This window comes from Carassius auratus, unplaced genomic scaffold (genome assembly GCF_003368295.1).
Source record: "Carassius auratus strain Wakin unplaced genomic scaffold, ASM336829v1 scaf_tig00028493, whole genome shotgun sequence".
Classification (NCBI taxonomy): Eukaryota; Metazoa; Chordata; class Actinopteri; order Cypriniformes; family Cyprinidae; genus Carassius; species Carassius auratus.
This window is the reverse complement of record NW_020525697.1, coordinates 20,366-40,898: the sequence shown is the minus strand read 5'-3', so window position 1 is coordinate 40,898 and position 20,533 is coordinate 20,366. Positions and strand designations below refer to the sequence as shown.

General features: G+C 34.8%; 1 protein-coding gene across 1 annotated transcript; it reads right to left on the bottom strand.

Annotated features, from left to right (window-relative positions):
- Positions 1-10,551: 10,551 nt before the first annotated feature.
- Positions 10,552-14,207, bottom strand: LOC113079536 (C-type mannose receptor 2-like). Its single transcript, XM_026251769.1, has 5 exons — positions 14,197-14,207; positions 13,553-13,591; positions 12,980-13,372; positions 12,322-12,675; positions 10,552-10,921 (listed from the first exon to the last, which is right to left on the bottom strand). Exons 2-5 carry the CDS (start codon positions 13,587-13,589, stop codon positions 10,554-10,556), a joined length of 1,152 nt encoding a protein of 383 aa, XP_026107554.1. The 5' UTR covers positions 13,590-13,591; positions 14,197-14,207; the 3' UTR covers positions 10,552-10,553.
- Between the last annotated feature and the right edge of the window lie 6,326 nt (positions 14,208-20,533).

The window sequence follows — 20,533 nt, the reverse complement described above, 5'->3', positions numbered from 1 at the left end:
TGGTTGAAATTGCCCACCGTGTTGGCCCAGGGAACAAAACAATGATTATGAGAATGCAACGTTACATGGCGAAGGAAGAGATATTGGCGCTGTCTAAAAAGGAACGTATATTCAGATACGAGGAGACAAGGCTTCAGTTCTTCCCTGATCTAATGTCAGATATGGTCAAGCGGAGGGAAATTCACTGATCACCAGAAGGCGGAAGCTTACTGGGAAGCTGTTGATAAACATCCGAAACTGAACTAAACCGTAAAAGAGGTCTATGGGTTATAATAGTTTCATAAAGTCACACAGAAACACGGGACTTTGAATAGTTGGAGATGGTGTTAAGCATATTACATTTACTGAGATAATATGTTGGTTGTGGTTGTGTGTTTGTGTGTGTGTGGGGTGGGAGGTAAAGGGTTATTGGGGGAGTGTTTGTGTTATGTGTTGATGAGATTTTGTGTAGAAGATGGCTCTATTTTTGATGTAATGATATGTTGGTTAACTGTTAGCCTACTGATGTAGAATGCATGGTCTCATTGTATCACAAAAGGGATTGAGATTGGGTCATTTGAATATTTGTAGCTTACGTAATAAAGTTATTGATGTCGATAAGATTCTGACTGAATATAAATTACATATGCTTGCAATATCAGAAACGCACCTGAATTCAGCAATAAATAGTGATGTATTGAAAATAGAAGGTTATAATTTGCTCAGACTGGATAGGGGTACAACTAAGGGAGGTGGAGTAGCCATTTATTGTCAAGAGCATATACCAGTGATCTAGGATGTAAAGAGGTGGAAGTCTTATGGCTGGAAATACAGCTTCCTTATATAAAATCATTATTGATGGGATGTTGCTATAGACTCCCAAGTGCAACTTCATTGTACTTGGATAATATAAGTAAAGTACTGGACAAAGTATGTGATACAAATTATGAGGTGTTTTTCTTAGGAGACTTTAATATAGATTGGAGTGTGAGAGACTTTCCACTTAAGGCGAGATTACTTTCTCTAGCTAATACATGTAATTTATCACAAGTAGTCAAGAAGCCTACCAGAATATGTAGAAGAGGGGATGGAGTTATATCTGCAACTTGTTTTGATTTGATATTTACAAATGTTTCTGAGCTGTGTTCCAGTGTAGCTTCCATTCCAGTAGCCTGTAGTGACCACAACCTTATTGTTCCTGGAAGAAAAACAAAAATACCAAAAAGGGGTCAGAAGATTGTTTTCAAGAGAGTTTTCAAATATTTTAATGAAAACAGTTATTGTAATGAAGTAAGAGAGGTGGACTGGTCTGAAGTTCTAGGAAAAGAAGATCCGGATCTTGCTCTGGGTGAGTTTGACAATGTATTACTCCCCATTGTAAATAAATGTGCACCAATCAGGAAGTTTAATGTACGGAGTTTTGTTTCAATTCAATTCAATTTCAATTCAAGTTTATTTGTATAGCGCTTTTTACAAAACAAATCGTTACAAAGCAACTTTACAGAAAATTATGTTTCTGCAATATTTAGTAGTAGCTAGTAGTTTGTGTACGTTTGACAGGATTTTAGAAAAAATAATAATAATACAAGACGTAGTCAGCTAGACGATGAAGTATCAATATTATTAAGTTATTATATGATGCAGTCACACATTTGGTAATAATTGTTAGTTCTGTTTGTTGATTCAGGGTTAGCATCATCTGAGGTCCTCTGAGGGTCAGCATCATCTCTTCTCAGGTGTTCTGGATCCAGACTGGAGCTTGTGTAAATCCGTGGCGAAACATAGAAACAAAATAGAGACATCATTAGCATAGCTGCTGATCCAACAAACTAAAATTAGTTTAACCCAAGCTAATGAATAAAAATGCACCTTTGATCAGATGCAACTACACTCACAATTTAAGAGATACATTATTCGAATGCTTGGCGAAAGAGATGTTTTTAATCTAGATTTAAACCGAGAGAGTGTGTCTGAACCCCGAACATTATCAGGAAGGCTATTCCAGAGTTTGGGAGCCAAATGAGAGAAAGCTCTACCTCCTTTAGTGGACTTTGCTATCCTAGGAACGACCAAAAGTCCAGCGTTTTGTGACCTTAGGGTGCGTGATGGGTTGTAGCGTGGTAGAAGGCTAGTTAGGTACGCTGGAGCTAAACCATTTAGGGCCTTATAGGTAAGTAATGAGTAATGAAAAACAATATGATCTTTTTGTCCCCTTTTTGTTTTAAAGCTTGATGATTGACATCAAGCTTGGTGATTGACAGTTCGCGGCACTGTGTACAAAAAATACTCCGCTACACAATTATTTCGTTTTTTTTAAACAATGACATTTGAGTTCATGATTTTAATGTTGCTGTTTCTTGTGGCAGACTGAATGAAGAGTAATGTTTCTTGTGGCAGACTGAAGAGTAATCCGGCAGAGTTTTATACTGAAACTTTCCGTCTAAAAGTCCTTCCTTGGTCTTATCCATATTTCTTTGCACGTTGAACGCACATAGGCCACAACTGGAAATAAAAAAAACTGCAACCGCGTTAATTGCGTTTTTTTTTTTTAACGCGTTAAATATTTCAAATTAATCGAATGCGTTAACGCGCTAATTTTGACAGCACTAGTTTTTAAAGAAGTCTCTTCTGTTCACCAAGCCTGCATTTATTTGATCCAAAGTACAGCAAAAGTTTTTAAAGTTTTTACTATTTAAAATAACTATTTTCTATTTTAATATATTTTAAAATGTAATTTATTCCTGTAATCAAAGGTGAATGTTCAGCATCATTACTCCAGTCTAGTGTCACGTCCTTAAGAAATCAAATTTCGATTTCCCGATTTCCTGATTATCAATATTTAAAACATGAGTAAATTTTTTTCAGCATTCTTTGATGAATAGAAGGTTCCAAAGACCAGCATTTATGTGAAATAAAAAGACTTTGCAACATTATACAGTATATCATTCAAAAATATATATTTTTTGGAAAATAAATTATAGATATGAATACTTTTATTTAGCAAGCTTTAATATTATTTACATTTACATTTAATCATTTAGCAGACGCTTTTATCCAAAGCGACTTTCAAATGAGAACAATAGAAGCAGTCAGGTCAACAAGAGAACAACAGTATACAAGTGCCATGACAAGTCTCAGTTAGTCTAGTATAGAACGCGTAGCCAGGTATATATATAAAAAAAAATTTTTTAATTAAATGAAAAAGACAAGAAAAGGAAAAGTACTTGTGTTAGTAGGTTAAGTGCAGGCGAAAAAGACGAGTCTTTAGATGTTTCTTGAAAATGAGTAAAGACTCAGCTGTAGGAATTGAGATTGGGAGGTCATTCCACCAGCTGGGCACAGTCCAGGAAAAGGTCCGTGAGAGTGATTTTGAATTTCTTTGGGATGGCACCACAAGGCGTTGTTCACTTGCAGAGCGCAAGCTTCTGGAGGGCACATAGGATTTAACCAGTGAGTTTAGGTAAGTTGGTGCCGTGCCAGTGGTCGTCTTGTAGGCAAGCATCAGTACCTTGAATTTGATGCATAATAAGGCAGAATAGTTTCTATACTGTAATAAATCTATGTCAATTAGCACTGTTTTGTTGATATACTGTATTTATCACCTGCTGAAGATGACTTGTAAAACCATATATTGTCGCAATCGTATAATGTCTTCGTGTCTCCAAAAGTTTCAGTTCTTTTGTCAAAACAACTGTTTTCAAACAGCGAATGAAAGTTATGAAACACACACAGCAGGAGTGTTTAGCACTTCTGGGTCCGAATAAAATATCGGGTCATGCGCAGACTTTTCTGTCTCTTTGAGTTTAAATCTATGTTTAATCACACCAGCTCTTGAAAACTCCTATAGGAACACATTTGACTGAAAAGTGCGGGGGACGAATTTCCATGATATTAAAAGTGGGGGGGACGCGTCCCCCGCGTAATCCACGCCCCTGATTTCAATTACTTTTGGATGTCAATACTTCTTGTACCTCAGTTGCATGTGTTTTATGAATGGTGGATGGATTTCTCAACTGAGAAATAAAGTTGAACAGAAATGATCATGAACTCTTAAAGATGATGATGAAAAGAAAAGGTAAAATTGCATATCAAATTATATCTAAGTATGAACTAACTTGGGCAATACAGTAAATATTCTTACTCTACGCTAAATCAGTGAAAAAATGTTTGGCTCAGTTTACAGAAAAGTGTACGTTACACATCCTTTCATTATGATGCAACATTGTTTCTTCAGGTGAGTGTTTAACATCTTTATTATTGTGGGTATGTGTGTGTAAGTGCTACACACACACACACACACGAGCATGCTGAAAATTTTTTTAATTTTTTTTTTTCTACAGGAGTTTACTCATCAAAACTGCATTTATTAAAAAGTGTGTTTTTTTTTTTTTGCACTAAAAATCTTTTATCTGCACTGTTGTTCACTTCATCGAATTTGCACTCTATCTGTCATTTGCCTTGCGCTGCTTTAACTTTATTTTTAATTTTATTATATGTCTTTTTTTTACATTCCCTTATTGTGTAGTTGTATCTACATTTTATATTTGATCTAGATTTTTAGGCTTTAATGTTAATGTTATCTGTGTGCACCGGGGTCTGAGTGTAATGCAATTACGATTCTCTGTATGTATGTGGAAACCGTGAGCATGCGTGAGGAGTGAGACACGGCATGAACGCCAAGCTCTGAGAAAAAGTTTGAAAGTGACTAAAATAGAAAGGAAATGGAAAGAAATGATCGGCAAAGATGATAGAGTGAGGAGGAGCAGTTGTAGTTAAACGTTTGTCTGGAAGAAATGAATGAGGAAACCGCAGGCGGGAGCAAACACAAGAAACGGAATACAAGGTCAAAGTCAAAGATAAAGAATCTAAGCCTACAGGAACAGGCAACCCCTATAAAAGTTATGGCTGGAGTTGGTAAACAAGAACTGTCGGAGTTGATCCGCTCAATTATGAAGGAAGAAATTGCTGTAGCGCTGACCACACTTCAACCACAACTGAATTCTCTTAAAGTACAAATGGAGGAATGTGGTCGGAAATTGGATGATGTGGAGAAAAGTCTGGGTTCCATGGATGAGTGTGTTTCTGTTCTAGAGGAGAACATGAAGAAATGCGATATGGATGTAAAACAATTGTATGAAGAGAAAATTGAACTCCATGATAAATTGGAACGACTAGAGGCGCACAGCCGGAAATTCAATTTAAGAGTAGCCTACATGGTCTACCGATCGGTGTGGAAAAGGGGAATCCGACAGCCTACATGAACAGTCTGGTGAAGGAGTCGTTTAAAGGGAAGATTGGGACTGAGCCTGTGGTTGAAATTGCCCACCGTGTTGGCCCAGGGAACAAAACAATGATTATGAGAATGCAACGGCAAGGAAGAGATATTGGCGCTGTCTAAAAAGGAACGTATATTCAGATACGAGGAGACAAGGCTTCAGTTCTTCCCTGATCTAATGTCAGATATGGTCAAGCGGAGGGAAATTAGGGAAAAACTCAGAGCTGCTGGTGTAAAACATGGAATTATTCATCCAGTCACTTTAATTATTACCCATGGAAGCGAGACGCGGAAATTCACTGATCACCAGAAGGCGGAAGCTTACTGGGAAGCTGTTGATAAACATCCGAAACTGAACTAAACCGTAAAAGAGGTCTATGGGTTATAATAGTTTCATAAAGTCACACAGAAACACGGGACTTTGAATAGTTGGAGATGGTGTTAAGCATATTACATTTACTGAGATAATATGTTGGTTGTGGTTGTGTGTTTGTGTGTGTGGGGGGTGGGAGGTAAAGGGTTATTGGGGGAGTGTTTGTGTTATGTGTTGATGAGATTTTGTGTTGAAGATGGCTCTATTTTTGATGTAATGATATGTTGGTTAACTGTTAGCCTACTGATGTAGAATGCATGGTCTCATTGTATCACAAAAGGGATTGAGGTTGGGTCATTTGAATATTTGTAGCTTACGTAATAAAGTTATTGATGTCGATAAGATTCTGACTGAATATAAATTACATATGCTTGCAATATCAGAAACGCACCTGAATTCAGCAATAAATAGTGATGTATTGAAAATAGAAGGTTATAATTTGCTCAGACTGGATAGGGTACAACTAAGGGAGGTGGAGTAGCCATTTATTGTCAAGAGCATATACCAGTGATCTAGGATGTAAAGAGGTGGAAGTCTTATGGCTGGAAATACAACTTCCTTATATAAAATCATTATTGATGGGATGTTGCTATAGACCCCCAAGTGCAACTTCATTGTACTTGGATAATATAAGTAAAGTACTGGACAAAGTATGTGATACAAATTATGAGGTGTTTTTCTTAGGAGACTTTAATATAGACTGGAGTGTGAGAGACTTTCCACTTAAGGCGAGATTACTTTCTCTAGCTAATACATGTAATTTATCACAAGTAGTCAAGAAGCCTACCAGAATATGTAGAAGAGGGGATGGAGTTATATCTGCAACTTGTTTTGATTTGATATTTACAAATGTTTCTGAGCTGTGTTCCAGTGTAGCTTCCATTCCAGTAGCCTGTAGTGACCACAACCTTATTGTTATTGGAAGAAAAACAAAAATACCAAAAAGGGGTCAGAAAAGATTGTTTTCAAGATAGTTTTCAAAAACTTTAATCAAAACAGTTATAGTAATGAAGTAAGAGAGGTGGACTGGTCTGAAGTTCTACGAAAAGAAGATCCGGATCTTGCTCTGGGTGAGTTTGACAATGTATTACTCCCCATTGTAAATAAATGTGCACCAATCAGGAAGTTTAATGTACGGAGTTTTGTTTCAATTCAATTCAATTTCAATTCAAGTTTATTTGTATAGCGCTTTTTACAAAACAAATCGTTACAAAGCAACTTTACAGAAAATTATGTTTCTACAATATTTAGGAGTAGCTAGTAGTTTGTGCACATTTGACAGGATTTTAGAAAAAATAATAATAATACAAGACGTAGTCAGCTAGACGATGAAGTATCAATATTATTAATTAAGTTATTATATGATGCAGTCACACATTTGGTAATAATTATTAGTTCTGTTTGTTGATTCAGGGTCAGCATCATCTGAGGTCCTCTGAGGGTCAGCATCATCTCTTCTCAGGTGTTCTGGATCCAGACTGGAGCTTGTGTAAATCCTAGTTACATCCCGTGGCGAAACATAGAAACAAAATAGAGACATCATTAGCATAGCTGCTGATCCAACAAAGTAAAATTAGTTTAACCCAAGCTAATGAATAAAAATGCACCTTTGATCAGATGCAACTACACTCACAATTTAAGAGATACATTATTCGAATGCTTGGCGAAAGAGATGTGTTTTTAATCTAGATTTAAACAGAGAGAGTGTGTCTGAACCCCGAACATTATCAGGAAGGCTATTCCAGAGTTTGGGAGCCAAATGAGAGAAAGCTCTACCTCCTTTAGTGGACTTTGCTATCCTAGGAACTACCAAAAGTCCATAGTGATCATATTTTCTTGACCTGGTAAGGACTCTAGCTGCTGTATTTTGGACGACCTGTAGCTTGTTTATTGATGAAGCAGGACAACCACCTAGAAGTGCATTACAATAGTCCAGTCTAGAGGTCATGAATGCATGAACTAGCTTTTCTGCATCAGAAACAGATAACATGTTTCGTAGCTTGGCAATGTTTCTAAGATGGAAGAATGCAGTTTTTGTAACATGGGAAATATGATTTTCAAAAGACAAATTGCTGTCTAATATAACACCCAGATTTCTGACTGTAGAGGAAGTAACAGTACATCCGTCTAGTTGCAGATTGTAATCTACAAGATTCTGTGTAGTGTTTTTTGGTCCAATAATTAATATCTCTGTCTTATCCGAATTTAATTGGAGAAAATTATTTGTCATCCAATCTTTTACATTTTTAACACACTCTGTTAGCTTAGATAATTGGGAAGTTTCATCTGGTCTCGTTGAGATATATAGCCGGTTACATCGAACGAATCATTCGATGTAACCGGATCTTCTTCAACCAGTTCACCAAATCATACTGAATCATTTTAAACGGTTCGCATCTCTAATACGCATTAATCCACAAATGACTTAAGCTGTTAACTTTTTTAATGTGGCTGACACTCCCTCTGAGTTCAAACAAACCAATATCCTGGAGTAATTAATTTACTCAAACAGTACACTGACTGAACTGCTGTGAAGAGAGAACTGAAGATGAACACCGAGCCGAGCCAGATAATGAACGAAAGATTGACTCGTTCTCGAGTCAAGAACCGGATGCATCGGTTGTCTGATCACCAGTACTTCTTTTCCCTTGATTCAAGTCTTCGGTTTACCTGCGCTCATAACATTAGCACAGAATCAGTTCAGAATCAATCACCAAAAGAATCAGTTCGGTTCAGACGCTCTGTGAGTCGGTCTGCTTCATGCTGAATCACACATGCGCAGTATCATCAGCTCCTCGGGTCTCGAATCGGACGCGTCTGACAGAAATGGTTCTTGACTCTTGATTCGATGAGGTCCGAAAGGGCACACGTATATTTCTGGTTATTATTATTTTTTTATAATAATAAAATTTTAGTAATTGTTTAATAAACATGGATATTATTTTTGTATTCCCTGTCTCTGTTTATCTCCAGAGTCTCGTGTCTGTGTTTTTCCTTGTTTAATTTACATATCGTTCTTCTTGTTTTTATGCAGAAAATAGTCATAAATGTCCCAGTGTTCCTCAGGGATGAATCATCAGATACGGACAGATTGAATCTTCAGGACTGAATTTGAATGTGTGCCGTTCTTCCTCAAAATTATGATGATGATAGTAAAACACATACACGAGTAAACCAGGAAACCAGGAGCACTTTTGAGGTCAAATATGCAAAAACATGTTTTTTCAGAACTTGTTAGAAATATAAAATCTAATTATTTTAGCTAGTTGCCAAGGCAACATTTCTCATATCTGTTTAATTTTACTTGTACTAAAATAACTTAACACTAAGATAAATATATCATAGCATAAATATTTCAGTTCCAAACAAACTTCATGTTTGGGATGTTTCTGCTGTATTTCACTTAATTGCCATTTGTTTTGATATTTTTAAATATAATTCAAAAACCATTTGTCTTTTTTAATTTTTGTTTTAAAATTGTTTCTAAGAGAGGTTTTTTTTGGCAGCATTGTATGTACACTGAAAAAAAAATGTATTCATTGAATTTACTAAAAACAATTTATGTTAAGTGGTTACAATCAATTTATTTTAGCTATATTTAAATTAATTAATTTAGTTGATTAACTTTCAGCAACATTTCTTTACGTAAATATAGCTAAAATAAATTGATTGCAACCTCTTAACATAAAAAAAAATTAGTAAATTCAATTATTAATTTTTTTTTCAGTGTATGTGTAACATAAGTATCAAGTATAAATAAGCACTATTGTAATCACATTTTAACCTTCATCACTTCATTTAAATGCTTCTGCTGATGTTCAAATATGATGCAAATATTCCATGAAGTCACTCAATCAATATTTATCCTTTTATAATATAATTACGTTTATATGTTTATTCTTACATATATTCATTGTAGATAATTTTACACAAAACAACATCACACACAATTTGTTATTGAGCCAACAATGTTAACAGTCAATAATGCAGAGTGTGAGGAGTATAAATACACATCATGAAAGAAAGAAATAAGACACAGGTGGGCAACATAATCAGTAACTATGGTTACAAATGAGCACATACTTAGAAACCATGACGACCAAGGAAACAATGAGATGCAAACTAAAAGTCCATGAAAATAAAACTAAACATGACAAATATATAAAAGCATCTTCCATATATTGTCCATTTAGGAAACTAGCTAAAACAGAGGATAAAATACAGAAAATATTAATTTTAGATGGAGTTTGCGGAACATATCAGTTCCAGAAAAGTAAATGTAAGTGCTTAGTACTAAATATTACGCAATAAAACACAATAATAAAGCAAACTGAAAAAACGAAACCCACATAAATGTTTGTCCCCATCTCCTCATGAGTCATGAAACTGAATCATATACAGTAACTGACCTTAAACAAATGAAAACATGACTTTAAATGGAAATCATTTGAGTCTGAGAACAGAAAACTTCCCAAATCTAACAATGCAATGTACATTTTCTGTGAAGCTGCTTTGAAGTAACAGATATAATGAAAAACTGCTTTACAGATTAACTGGAATTGAATTGATTTTACTTGAATTGAAATGGCTTGAATGAATCTTCATAATCTGTTATTTGACTGACACACAGAGGGTATATTATATTATATTATATTATATTATATTATATTATATTATATTATATTATATTATATTATATTATATTATATTATATTTGTTACTGGTTACAAAACTAGATACAAATACAAATTTTAAGTAATGTATTCTGAATACTTTCTGATTACTTGAACAATTTAGTTTCATTTTGTTAATTTGTCATCAATTAAAAGTAACCAGTAATTGTATTATTGGCATTTCATGTATGTTCATGTTCATGTATACCGTATTTTATATGTATGAATATTAGTAATCTGATTGTAATCTGGATCACATGTACTTGATGCAGATGAAGTTGATTTCTTCAGTTTCAGGAAGGCTGATCCAGTGATTATCACGGGTCCGAATGGCTCCGGATCTCACCGTCTGTTCACATTCGTCCAGTCCGTTGTCATAATCAGAAGCCCACTGATCGTAGCACACGGTCTGACCGTTGACCCAGAACCAGATCCCCACTGTGCAGGAGTGACGCAGACCCAGCCACACGTGAGCGGAGGAGGCACTCACTTTCATCAACAAGATCTTCACCCGCTGCTGCATCTGCTCCGAATCCACCGACACCAGGTCCATGTCCATGTTTCTGCAGCGTCTCAGAGCTTCAGTCCACGTCTTATTCTCTCGGACCAGAACCAGATTATCTGGAAACACAAACAGATCAGCAAGAAAATCAGGATACAAAACATTTAACTGTGAAATACAGGAGCCAGTGCTATTTTAGTATTATTGAGATATTAAAATAGTTTTTATCAATATTTTGAATTTATTTTGAATTAATTTGTATATATTTATATATACTTTATTATTAGTAGTAGTAGTAGTAGTAGTATGTTTTTAGCTTTAGTTATTTTAGTACATCAAGAAAAAATAAATGACAATGAGAAATCTTACTTGAACCATATGAAAAATGAAAAGTTTTTCTCACGAGGTTCCAGACCTCTAAGGCTTTGGTTAATCTTCAAAACAGAGATGAAAAGCATGAAGATATTATTAATGAAGCCTGAGATGTTTCTGTTCCTCCATTGAAAGTCCAGGTAGCCAGATTTAGAAGATCCAGAAAGTAATAAAGGCGTCAAAAACCAAATCCATATGAATCAAACACTAAGGGCCCTATTTTATTTTTCAAATGTAGGAAATGCTTCAAAGATGAAAAAAAAAAAATAGTCAATGACTTTTATTGGACCCGCAAATAACGTCTCTCAATATATTATTATGTAAAGTATAATATTATACACTATAATATAATATTATATAATATAATTTTGTATTATTTTATAGTTGTATTCAAGTTGTCTGTCTGGAACGCAGCATTAGGTTAACATCAATAAACGTTTGTGTACTACAATTACGAGCCATTCTATAAGATGATATTTCAGCACTTTACAAACGGACAGCGACTCCTGAGTAGCACTAAAAGCACAGCTACGTGTGACTGTGTTAAGTGCATTTTTGGGAAATGCACGTGAAACAATAACGAACGATCATAAAATGACTCGTAAAAAACTTTTTTAAGCGCTAAGATCAAACGTTATCAGGAAACCCGGCCCAGTTCAGTGTTGATTCAGTTTGGTTCAATAACTGTGTAAAGTTAATCAATCACAAACAAGTTAAAATCAGGTATTCACAGCTCTACTGTGTGACTCAATAATGTCATTATTCAACTTAAAACTCTTGATTCACATGGATTCTCCTTATAATCTGTTTGGATCTTGTAAGTTATGGTTACATTTTTAAATCTCTCACACTGTAAAAAAAAAAATTACGTAAAATTACATTTTTTTTTTTTTTTACAGTGCAGGTTTCTCAAATGAAAAATATATTCATTTGTGTTTTGAAGATTAACTGAAGTCTTAAAAGTTTGGAACAACATGAAGGAGAGAAAGTGATGAGCGAATTCACATTATATCTATAATATATAATCTATAATAACAGGAACACACATGAAGTTATAGTGCGTTCGTTAAGCTTCTTCTGTAATGATGAGAGAGTTTCTGTAGTTTGACATGTAGACGTACAGCAGCTCAGAAGATTGATCACTCACCATCATAACACACAAAGGGATGCTCTTCTGAACACTCCTCATCTGTCCATATTCCTTGGCGGTCAATCAATGCACAGTCATCGTGATTAGTGTTTCTGGATGCGGGTCTATCAGATTTCCAGTGTGTGAATGTGGAGGTGCTGTTATCTGACCAAACCCAGAGTCTGTGCAGACCGATCCAGACTTGAGTATCTTTATTACATGAAGTTATGTTTTGGTCTATGATCTTCTGAATCTGTTCATTCTCAGTCTGATTCCTCACGCTGGCCAGATCTGTGTGACTCTCTCTGCAGTATTTCTGAGCTTCAGTCCAGCTCTTTTCTCCTTGTCCAGGGATGAATCCTTTACTGCTGCCTTTAAAACAGAAAGACATTTGTCTGAAATTGATGTAGAGAATTTAAACATAAAATAAAAAAACTTTCTATTTTCATTAAGCAAGAACAAAGAGAAAATCCACACATTTAATTGTTTTTCATCAGTCAAAAAAAAAATAAAAAATATTACTACTGGATGTGAAAATACTTAATATGGTCTTTTAGCACATTTCGCTGAGAGTTTGTAGCACATTATACAAAATACAGATTGTTTAAAGTTGTTTTCAGTTTGGTTCAGTAATAGTGCAGAGTTCATTAGTTATTAAACATACAGCTGAACTCACCATTATAGCAGATGAAAGGCCTTGTTGTACTACAGTCTACATCATGCCACTGTCCTTTATGATCATTCACACAGTTCATGTAAATACAGTCTCCATCTCCATTTGGTTGTTCTCTTCCCCAGTTCCTGTACTGAGACTCATTTCCTCTGTAGAAGGCAGGGTCACTCAGAGACCATATCCATGAGTCTGTGCTCCTCAGTCCAATCCAGACACGGTCAGCATTGCTGTTCACTCTCTTTATGGCCTGTTCAATGTCATTCTGTTCTTGTATGTCACTGATAGTGACCAGATCTGTGTATTTCTCTCTGCAGTAACTCTGAGCTTCAGTCCAGCTCTTCTTCTGATTCACAAAGTGATACTGACGCGGAGCTCGTGCAGAAGAACTGACCACAGCTGAGGAGAGACACATTCACATTCAAGACAAGAAGTGCTAGTACAGTAGTGGAGTATCTTAGTATTTTACTCAATCTCCTCAACAACACACACATTACACACTCATTCAAACACACTTGAACACGGTCAGCAGCACTAACACTAACTATCAACACTAGAACTAGTCAAGCACTCACTCACCTGTGAGCAGAAGAGACATACATGTGATTCTCTCCATTTCTGAGAGAAAAACACAAATCAGTCTCAAGAAACATCTGACCAGATCCAGAACATCAGATCATGCCATTTCTACTTTATCATTGCTTATTAGACTCTACTTCAGCTATAAATACACACAAGAAGTTAACACTTACATGCAAAGTATTTCATTAACTGATATAATGTTAATATACCAACCTGTTGAAGTACTAAATTCTGTTTTAACCTTTATAATATACTGACAACCACTTTAAACACAGATAAAGTGATATAGTTAACAAGAAAAGTACTGTAAAATGACAAGAAATGTCTTGTTGGATTTATAACAGTTTTCACTGTACATTAAGGGAACATACCAATAACCAGTTTAAGATTTTTGTATTTGTTGTTTGTTGTGTTGTATTTGTGAAATTATAATCAGTTTTTACAGTGTACTGTTTTATGCGGCACATACAGACATTGAGATCAGATATTGCAGTATTGTAGTAAATGTTTTACTGTAAATGCATTTTTATTACATTGTTTTCCAAAAACCACACAAACATTTAGCAGTAAAACAGTTATTAGTTTGGTATAATGTTATATAAGCACCACTGCTAATCACATCTTAACTCAGAGTTTCTTACCTGTAGATGCTGTGCTTCAGGAGTGATTGTGTGTTTGTGTCACAGACTGATATCAGTCAACGTCTCTTTCTGCTCCTCCCAGCTTTCAATTTCCTGGACAGAAAAACTCCCTTCTGTGGTGTATCAGGTTTATTTCCTCCTTTGTTGCCTGAATATCTAAAATACACTTTAAAGTTTTTCATTTATTGCACTTTGTTTATTTGCGTCTGTAGATTTCAATTCATATATTTAAAAGTTTTTTCTCCACTTCAGCATCTCTTACACAAACCAAAACTTAGTTTAATTCCTTTCTGTATTCTGAAGGTTTGTATAGAGGGGTTTGTTCATATTTCATTCACACTGATTTATGTAACATTTTACTCCTAAACATGGTGAAAATATTTGTTTTCTGTCAGTTGACAGTATTTTCTGATTTATGGAGCGATAAAAAGAGAAATCCAGAATCCCCTCTGCAAAAACCTTTAACTCTAATATGAAAACAAAATCAGGCAATAATTATGAGTCTGGATTCAGATTTCTGTTCTTGAAATGTATGCAAATCAATGCATATTGATTTTGACAGTTCATTTTCATATTTAAACATTTGATTTAAGAAAACGTAATACAAATATGCAATTCTTAAAGGGTTAGTTCACCCAAAAATCAACATTATGTCATTAATAACTCATCCTCATGTCTTTCCAAACCCGTGAGACCTCCGTTCATCTTCTGAACACAGTTTACGATATTTTAGATTTAGTCAGAGAGCTCTCAGTCCCTCCATTGAAGCTGTGTGTACGGTCTACTATCCATGTCCAGAAAGTTAAGAAAAACATCATCACAGTAGTCCATGTGACATCAGAGGGTCAATTAGAATTTGTTGATGCTTTGAAAATACATTTTGTCAAAAAAATAGCAAAAACTATGTCTTTATTCAGCATTGTCTTTTCTTCCGTGTCTGTTGTGAGAGAGTTCAGAACAAAGCAGTTTGTGAACGAATCATTCGATGTAACCGGATCTTCTTCAACCAGTTGAAATTTAAAACTGAATCGTTTTAAACGGTTCGCGTCTCCAATACGCATTAATCCACAAATGACTTAAACTGTTTACTTTTTTAATGTTGCTGACACTCCCTCTGAGTTAAAACAAACCAATATCCCGGAGTAATTCATTTACTCAAACAGTACACTGACTGAACTGATGTGAAGAGAGAACTGAAGATGAACACCGAGCCGAGCCAGATAATGAACGAAAGATTGACTCGTTCTCGAGTCAAGAACCGGATGCATCGGTTGTCTGATCACCAGTACTTCTTTTCCCTTGATTCAAGTCTTCGGTTTACCTGCGCTCATAACATTAGCACAGAATCAGTTCAGAATCAATCACCAAAAGAATCAGTTCGATTCAGACGCTCTGTGAGTCAATGTGTTTCACGGTCAATCACACATGGGCAGTATCATCAGCTCCTCGGATCTCGAATCGGACGCTTCTGACAGAAATGGTTCTTGACTCTTGATTCGAAGTATATTTCTGGTTATTATTATTTTTTAATAATAATAAAATTTTAGTAATTGTTCAATAAAAACGGTCTCTGTTTATCTCCAGAGTCTCGTGTCTGTGTTTTTCCTTGTTTAATTTACATATCGTTCTTCTTGTTTTTATGCGGAAAATAGTCATAAATGTTCCAGTGTTCCTCAGGGATGAATCATCAGATACGGACAGATTGAATCTTCAGGACTGAATTTGAATGTGTGCCGTTCTTCCTCAAAATTATGATGATAGTAAAAAACACACACACACGAGTGAACCAGGAAACCAGGAGCACTTTTCATGTCAAATATGCAAAAACGTCTTTTGTCAGAACTTGTAGAAATATAAAATCTAATTATTTTAGTTAGCTGCCAAGGCAACATTTCTCATATCTGTTTAATTTTACTGGTACTAAAATAACTTAAAACTATATCATAGCATAAATATTTCTGTTTTAATCAAACTTCATGTTTGGGATGTTTTTGCTATATTTTACTTAAAGGTGCAGTAGGGAACTTTTGTAAAAAAAAAATATTTTTTACATATTTATTAAACCTGTCATTATGTCCTGACAGTAGAATATGAGACAGATAATCTGTGAAAAAAGCTCCTCTGGCTCCTCCCAGTGTCCTATTGCCATTTGCAGTTACAGACCGCTCCCGGTAAGAAATCAACCAATCAGAGCTGCGGTCCATAACTTTGTTTGTGTTCAAAATGTAGAAAAATGTATATAATAAGCGAGTACACCATGAATCCATTTTCCAAACCGTGTTTTTGGCTTGTACTGAATCACTAGGGTGCACCTATAATAAGTGTTTATATTCGGACTATTTTAGATTGCTTCGGGGGTACCGCGGCGGAGTAACCCAGTACCTTTGTGATTCTTCATAGACATAAACAGAGAGACCGACTACGATGTTCTTCCGCAAGATGCAAGCAGTTCTGTTTATTAACCGCAAGAGCGTTAAAAGTTCCCTACCGCAGCTTTAACCCTTGTGGATTGTTCAAATTCACTGCCCTTTCGAGTTGTTCGGGATGAAACCATCCACTCAATTAAACTGCTGTAAAAATGTATCAGATTCAAATTTCTTTTCAATTTTTTTTTTGCATAAATCTGTTAATCAACCTCAGTCCTGATCAAAACTACCAAATGTTTTTAAAAAAATCTAAGTTTTTAACTCTTTAATTGCCAAGTTCATAAATGATGTCACTGATTTGGGGGGAAAAAACACACAAAATGACTCATTTTCAATATAAAAGTATTGTGGCTGGATTTTTTTTTTTTTACTTTTTATCACAGTCTTGGGCATGTCAAAGATTAGTAGTAACATTGGCCTTGATGCATTTTTAGTTTTTGTGCAGCATTAGATTTAATTTTTCTAATTTTTAATTTGTTGTTGGTGGTTGTTTTTGCCCCATTCAATTATAATGACATTTTTTGATTGCAAAGCCATGACACCACATAATCATGCATTCTTGATTTTTGGTGGTTTTCCCTTTTGGGAAGAGGTAAAATTTGTTCAATTAAACTGGGTGGGACCATTAACCCTTTAGATAGGCCTGTGCAAAAAAAAGGCTTAGTTTCTGGCTTCTATATGGAGTTATATGGAGTATAACAGCAATTTATAGTGTTTGTGTGTGTGAGAGATTCTTGATTGTTGGTGGTTTTCCCTGTTGGGAAGAGGTAACATTTGTTATTTTTACAGTTGATCACTAGGTGGGACCATTAACCATTTAGATAGGCCTGTGCAAAAAAAAAGCTTAGTTTCTGACTTGTATATGAAGCTATATGGAGTATAACAGCATATTATATTGAGTGTGTATGTGTTTGTGTGTTTGAGAAGAGAGAGAGAGTTTGTGTGAGAGAGACCTTTTCACACTTACCTTAATGTATTTCAGAAAATCACAATGTACACCTCAGCTCTTAGAACTACACGGAGTAAACAAAAGTGTATTTATGCACCTGCTGCCTTTTAATGGTGGTGAAAGTATTCGGTTGTTAAGTGATGAGGTAAGAAGCAATGTTTTTGGGTCGAGCCCTCAACTCGCTTCACTTGAGAATATGACCTCAGCAGCCGCTTATGAGCACTGTTTATTCATATTGATAATTTAAGTTAAACGCTTTCAAACTTATGATATACACTACAGTCTCCATGCTCACAGCGTCCCAAACACATATCATTTTCATATATATATTTTTTATATTTATATTTTCATTGTCTGGCTATCTGGTACTTCGGTATGGAGTTAAAGGTTAAGATTATAACTTTTTCGCTAGTATTCTATAACATTGTGAGTTTATATTAGCACCTTTTGTTGTTTTCTCGTGGTAACTGATAGAGCGTTTGGACACGGAAGCGCTGCTATGTGACGTCAGACTTAACAAGCGAATAGACTAAACAAAAGCAAAGTACGTGAATTTAAATACGTGCATGCCATTGTGCTGGATATTTAATGGTGAGAAGAGCAGCAAGCAACACGAGAAAGGGCTTGACTTGTAGCAAAGTTTTAGAAATTATTATGTAGCATGAGACCCCTCCAGCGAGCTGCAGCTTATTTGAAGTTGGTATTGCATTTTGTTCATAATACATTATGCTCATAAATTTGATGCGAAGTAGATTTTTTTTACAAGATTTTAAGGTTTTAAACTGGCTTTATCATCAAGAAAAGAAGAGCATTTCACATGCAGGCCATCTGTACTTTTCACCATCAAAAGGCAGCAGGTGCATAAACACACTTCTTTTTTTACTGTATACTCCATGTAGTTCTGAGAGCATGAGGTGCATATTTAGATTTTTTTTAGATACTGAACATCAAGGTAAGTGGACAAAGGTCTCTCTCACTCCCTCTCTTTCTCTCTCTCTCTATCACACACACACACTATAATTTGCTATTATACTCCATATAACTCCATATACAAGCCAGAAACCAAGCCTTTTTTGCACAGGCCTATTTAAAGGGTTAATGGTCCAATCTTGTGAGCAACTGTAAAAAATATTTTTTTTTACCTCTTCCCAAAAGGGAAAACCACCAACAATCAAGAATCTCTCACACACACAAAAACTATAATTTGCTGTTATACTCCATATAACTCCATATACAAGCCAGAAACCAAGCCTTTTTTGCACAGGCCAATTTAAAGGGTTAATGGTCCCACCTTGTGAGGTAAAATTTTTTTACCTCTTCCCAAAATGGAAAACCACAAACAATCAAGAATGCATGATTATATGGTGTCATGGCTTTGCAATCAAAACATTTCTTTATAATGGAAGTCAATGGGACAAAAACAGCCACCAACAACAAATTAGGGAGAAAAAATGTAAATCTAATGCTGCACAAAAACTAACAATGCATCAAAGCCAATCTTGTTAATAATCTTTGACATGTCCAAGACTCTGATAAAAGGTAAAAAAATATCCAGTCCACAATCACTTTTAATATTGAAAATATGTAATTTTGTGTGTTTTTCTTCCCAAATCAGTGACATAATTTATGAACTTGTTAATTAAAAAGTTAAAATCTTGGAATTTATTTTTAAAAATTGGTAGTTTTGATCAGGACTGAGGTTGATTAATAGATTTATGCAAAAAAAAAAAAAAAAAGAAAGAAATATTTATCTGATACATTTTTACAGCAGTTTAATTTAGTGGATGTTTTCATCCATGAACATCCCGAAAGGGAAATGAATTTGCCCACAGTGTACCTTTGAGTTTTAGAAAAATTTCAAGTTGTGGCCAAAATAAGACTCAACTTTACCCCCTAGTGTATGAAAACGTCCCCAACAACCCACAGGGGTTAAATAAGTATCAATAAGCACTATTGTAATCACATTTTAACCTTCATCCCTTCATTTAAATGCTTCTGCTGATGTTCAAATATGATGCAAAGATTCCATTAAGTCACTCAATCAATATTTATCATTATATAATATAATTAATTTTATACGTTTATCCTTACATGTATTCATTTTAGATAATTTTACACAAAACAACATCAGACACAATTTGTTATTGAGCCAAAAATGTTAAGAGTCAATAATGCAGAGTGTGAGGAGTATAAATACACAGTAATGAAAGAAAGAAATAAAACACAGGTGAGCAACATAATCAGTAACTATGGTGACAAATGAGCGCATACTTAGAAACCATGACGACCAAGGAAACAATGAGATGCAAACTAAAAGTCCATGAAAACAAAACTAAACATGACAAATACATAAAAGCATCTTCCATATATTGTCCATTTAGGAACTCTTCAGGAAACTAGCTAAAACAGAGGATAAAATACAGAAGACTTTTTTTTTATGCAGTTTGCAGAACATATCAGTTCCAGAAAAGTAAATGTAAGTGCTTAGTACTTAATATTACGCAATAAAACACAATTATAAAGCAAACTGAAAAAACAAAACCCACAGTAAATGTTTGTCCCCATCACCTCATGAGTCATGAAACTGAATCATATACAGTAACTGACCTTAAACAAATGAAAACATGACAGAAGTTCAAATAGACATGAAAAGACATTAAAAGAGTCTGAGAACAGAAAACTTCCCAAATCTAACGATGAAATATACATGTTCTGTGAACAGATATTATGAAAAATTGCTTTACTGATTAACTGGAACTGAACTGATTCTACTTGAATTGAGCCCAAATGGCTTGAATGAATCTTCATAATCTGTTATTTGACTGACACACAGAGGGTATATTATATTATATTATATTATATTATATTATATTATATTACATTATATCTGTTACTGGTTACAATTTGCTTTACGAAAACTACACAAATAAAAATTTTAAGTAATGTATTCTGAGTACTTTCT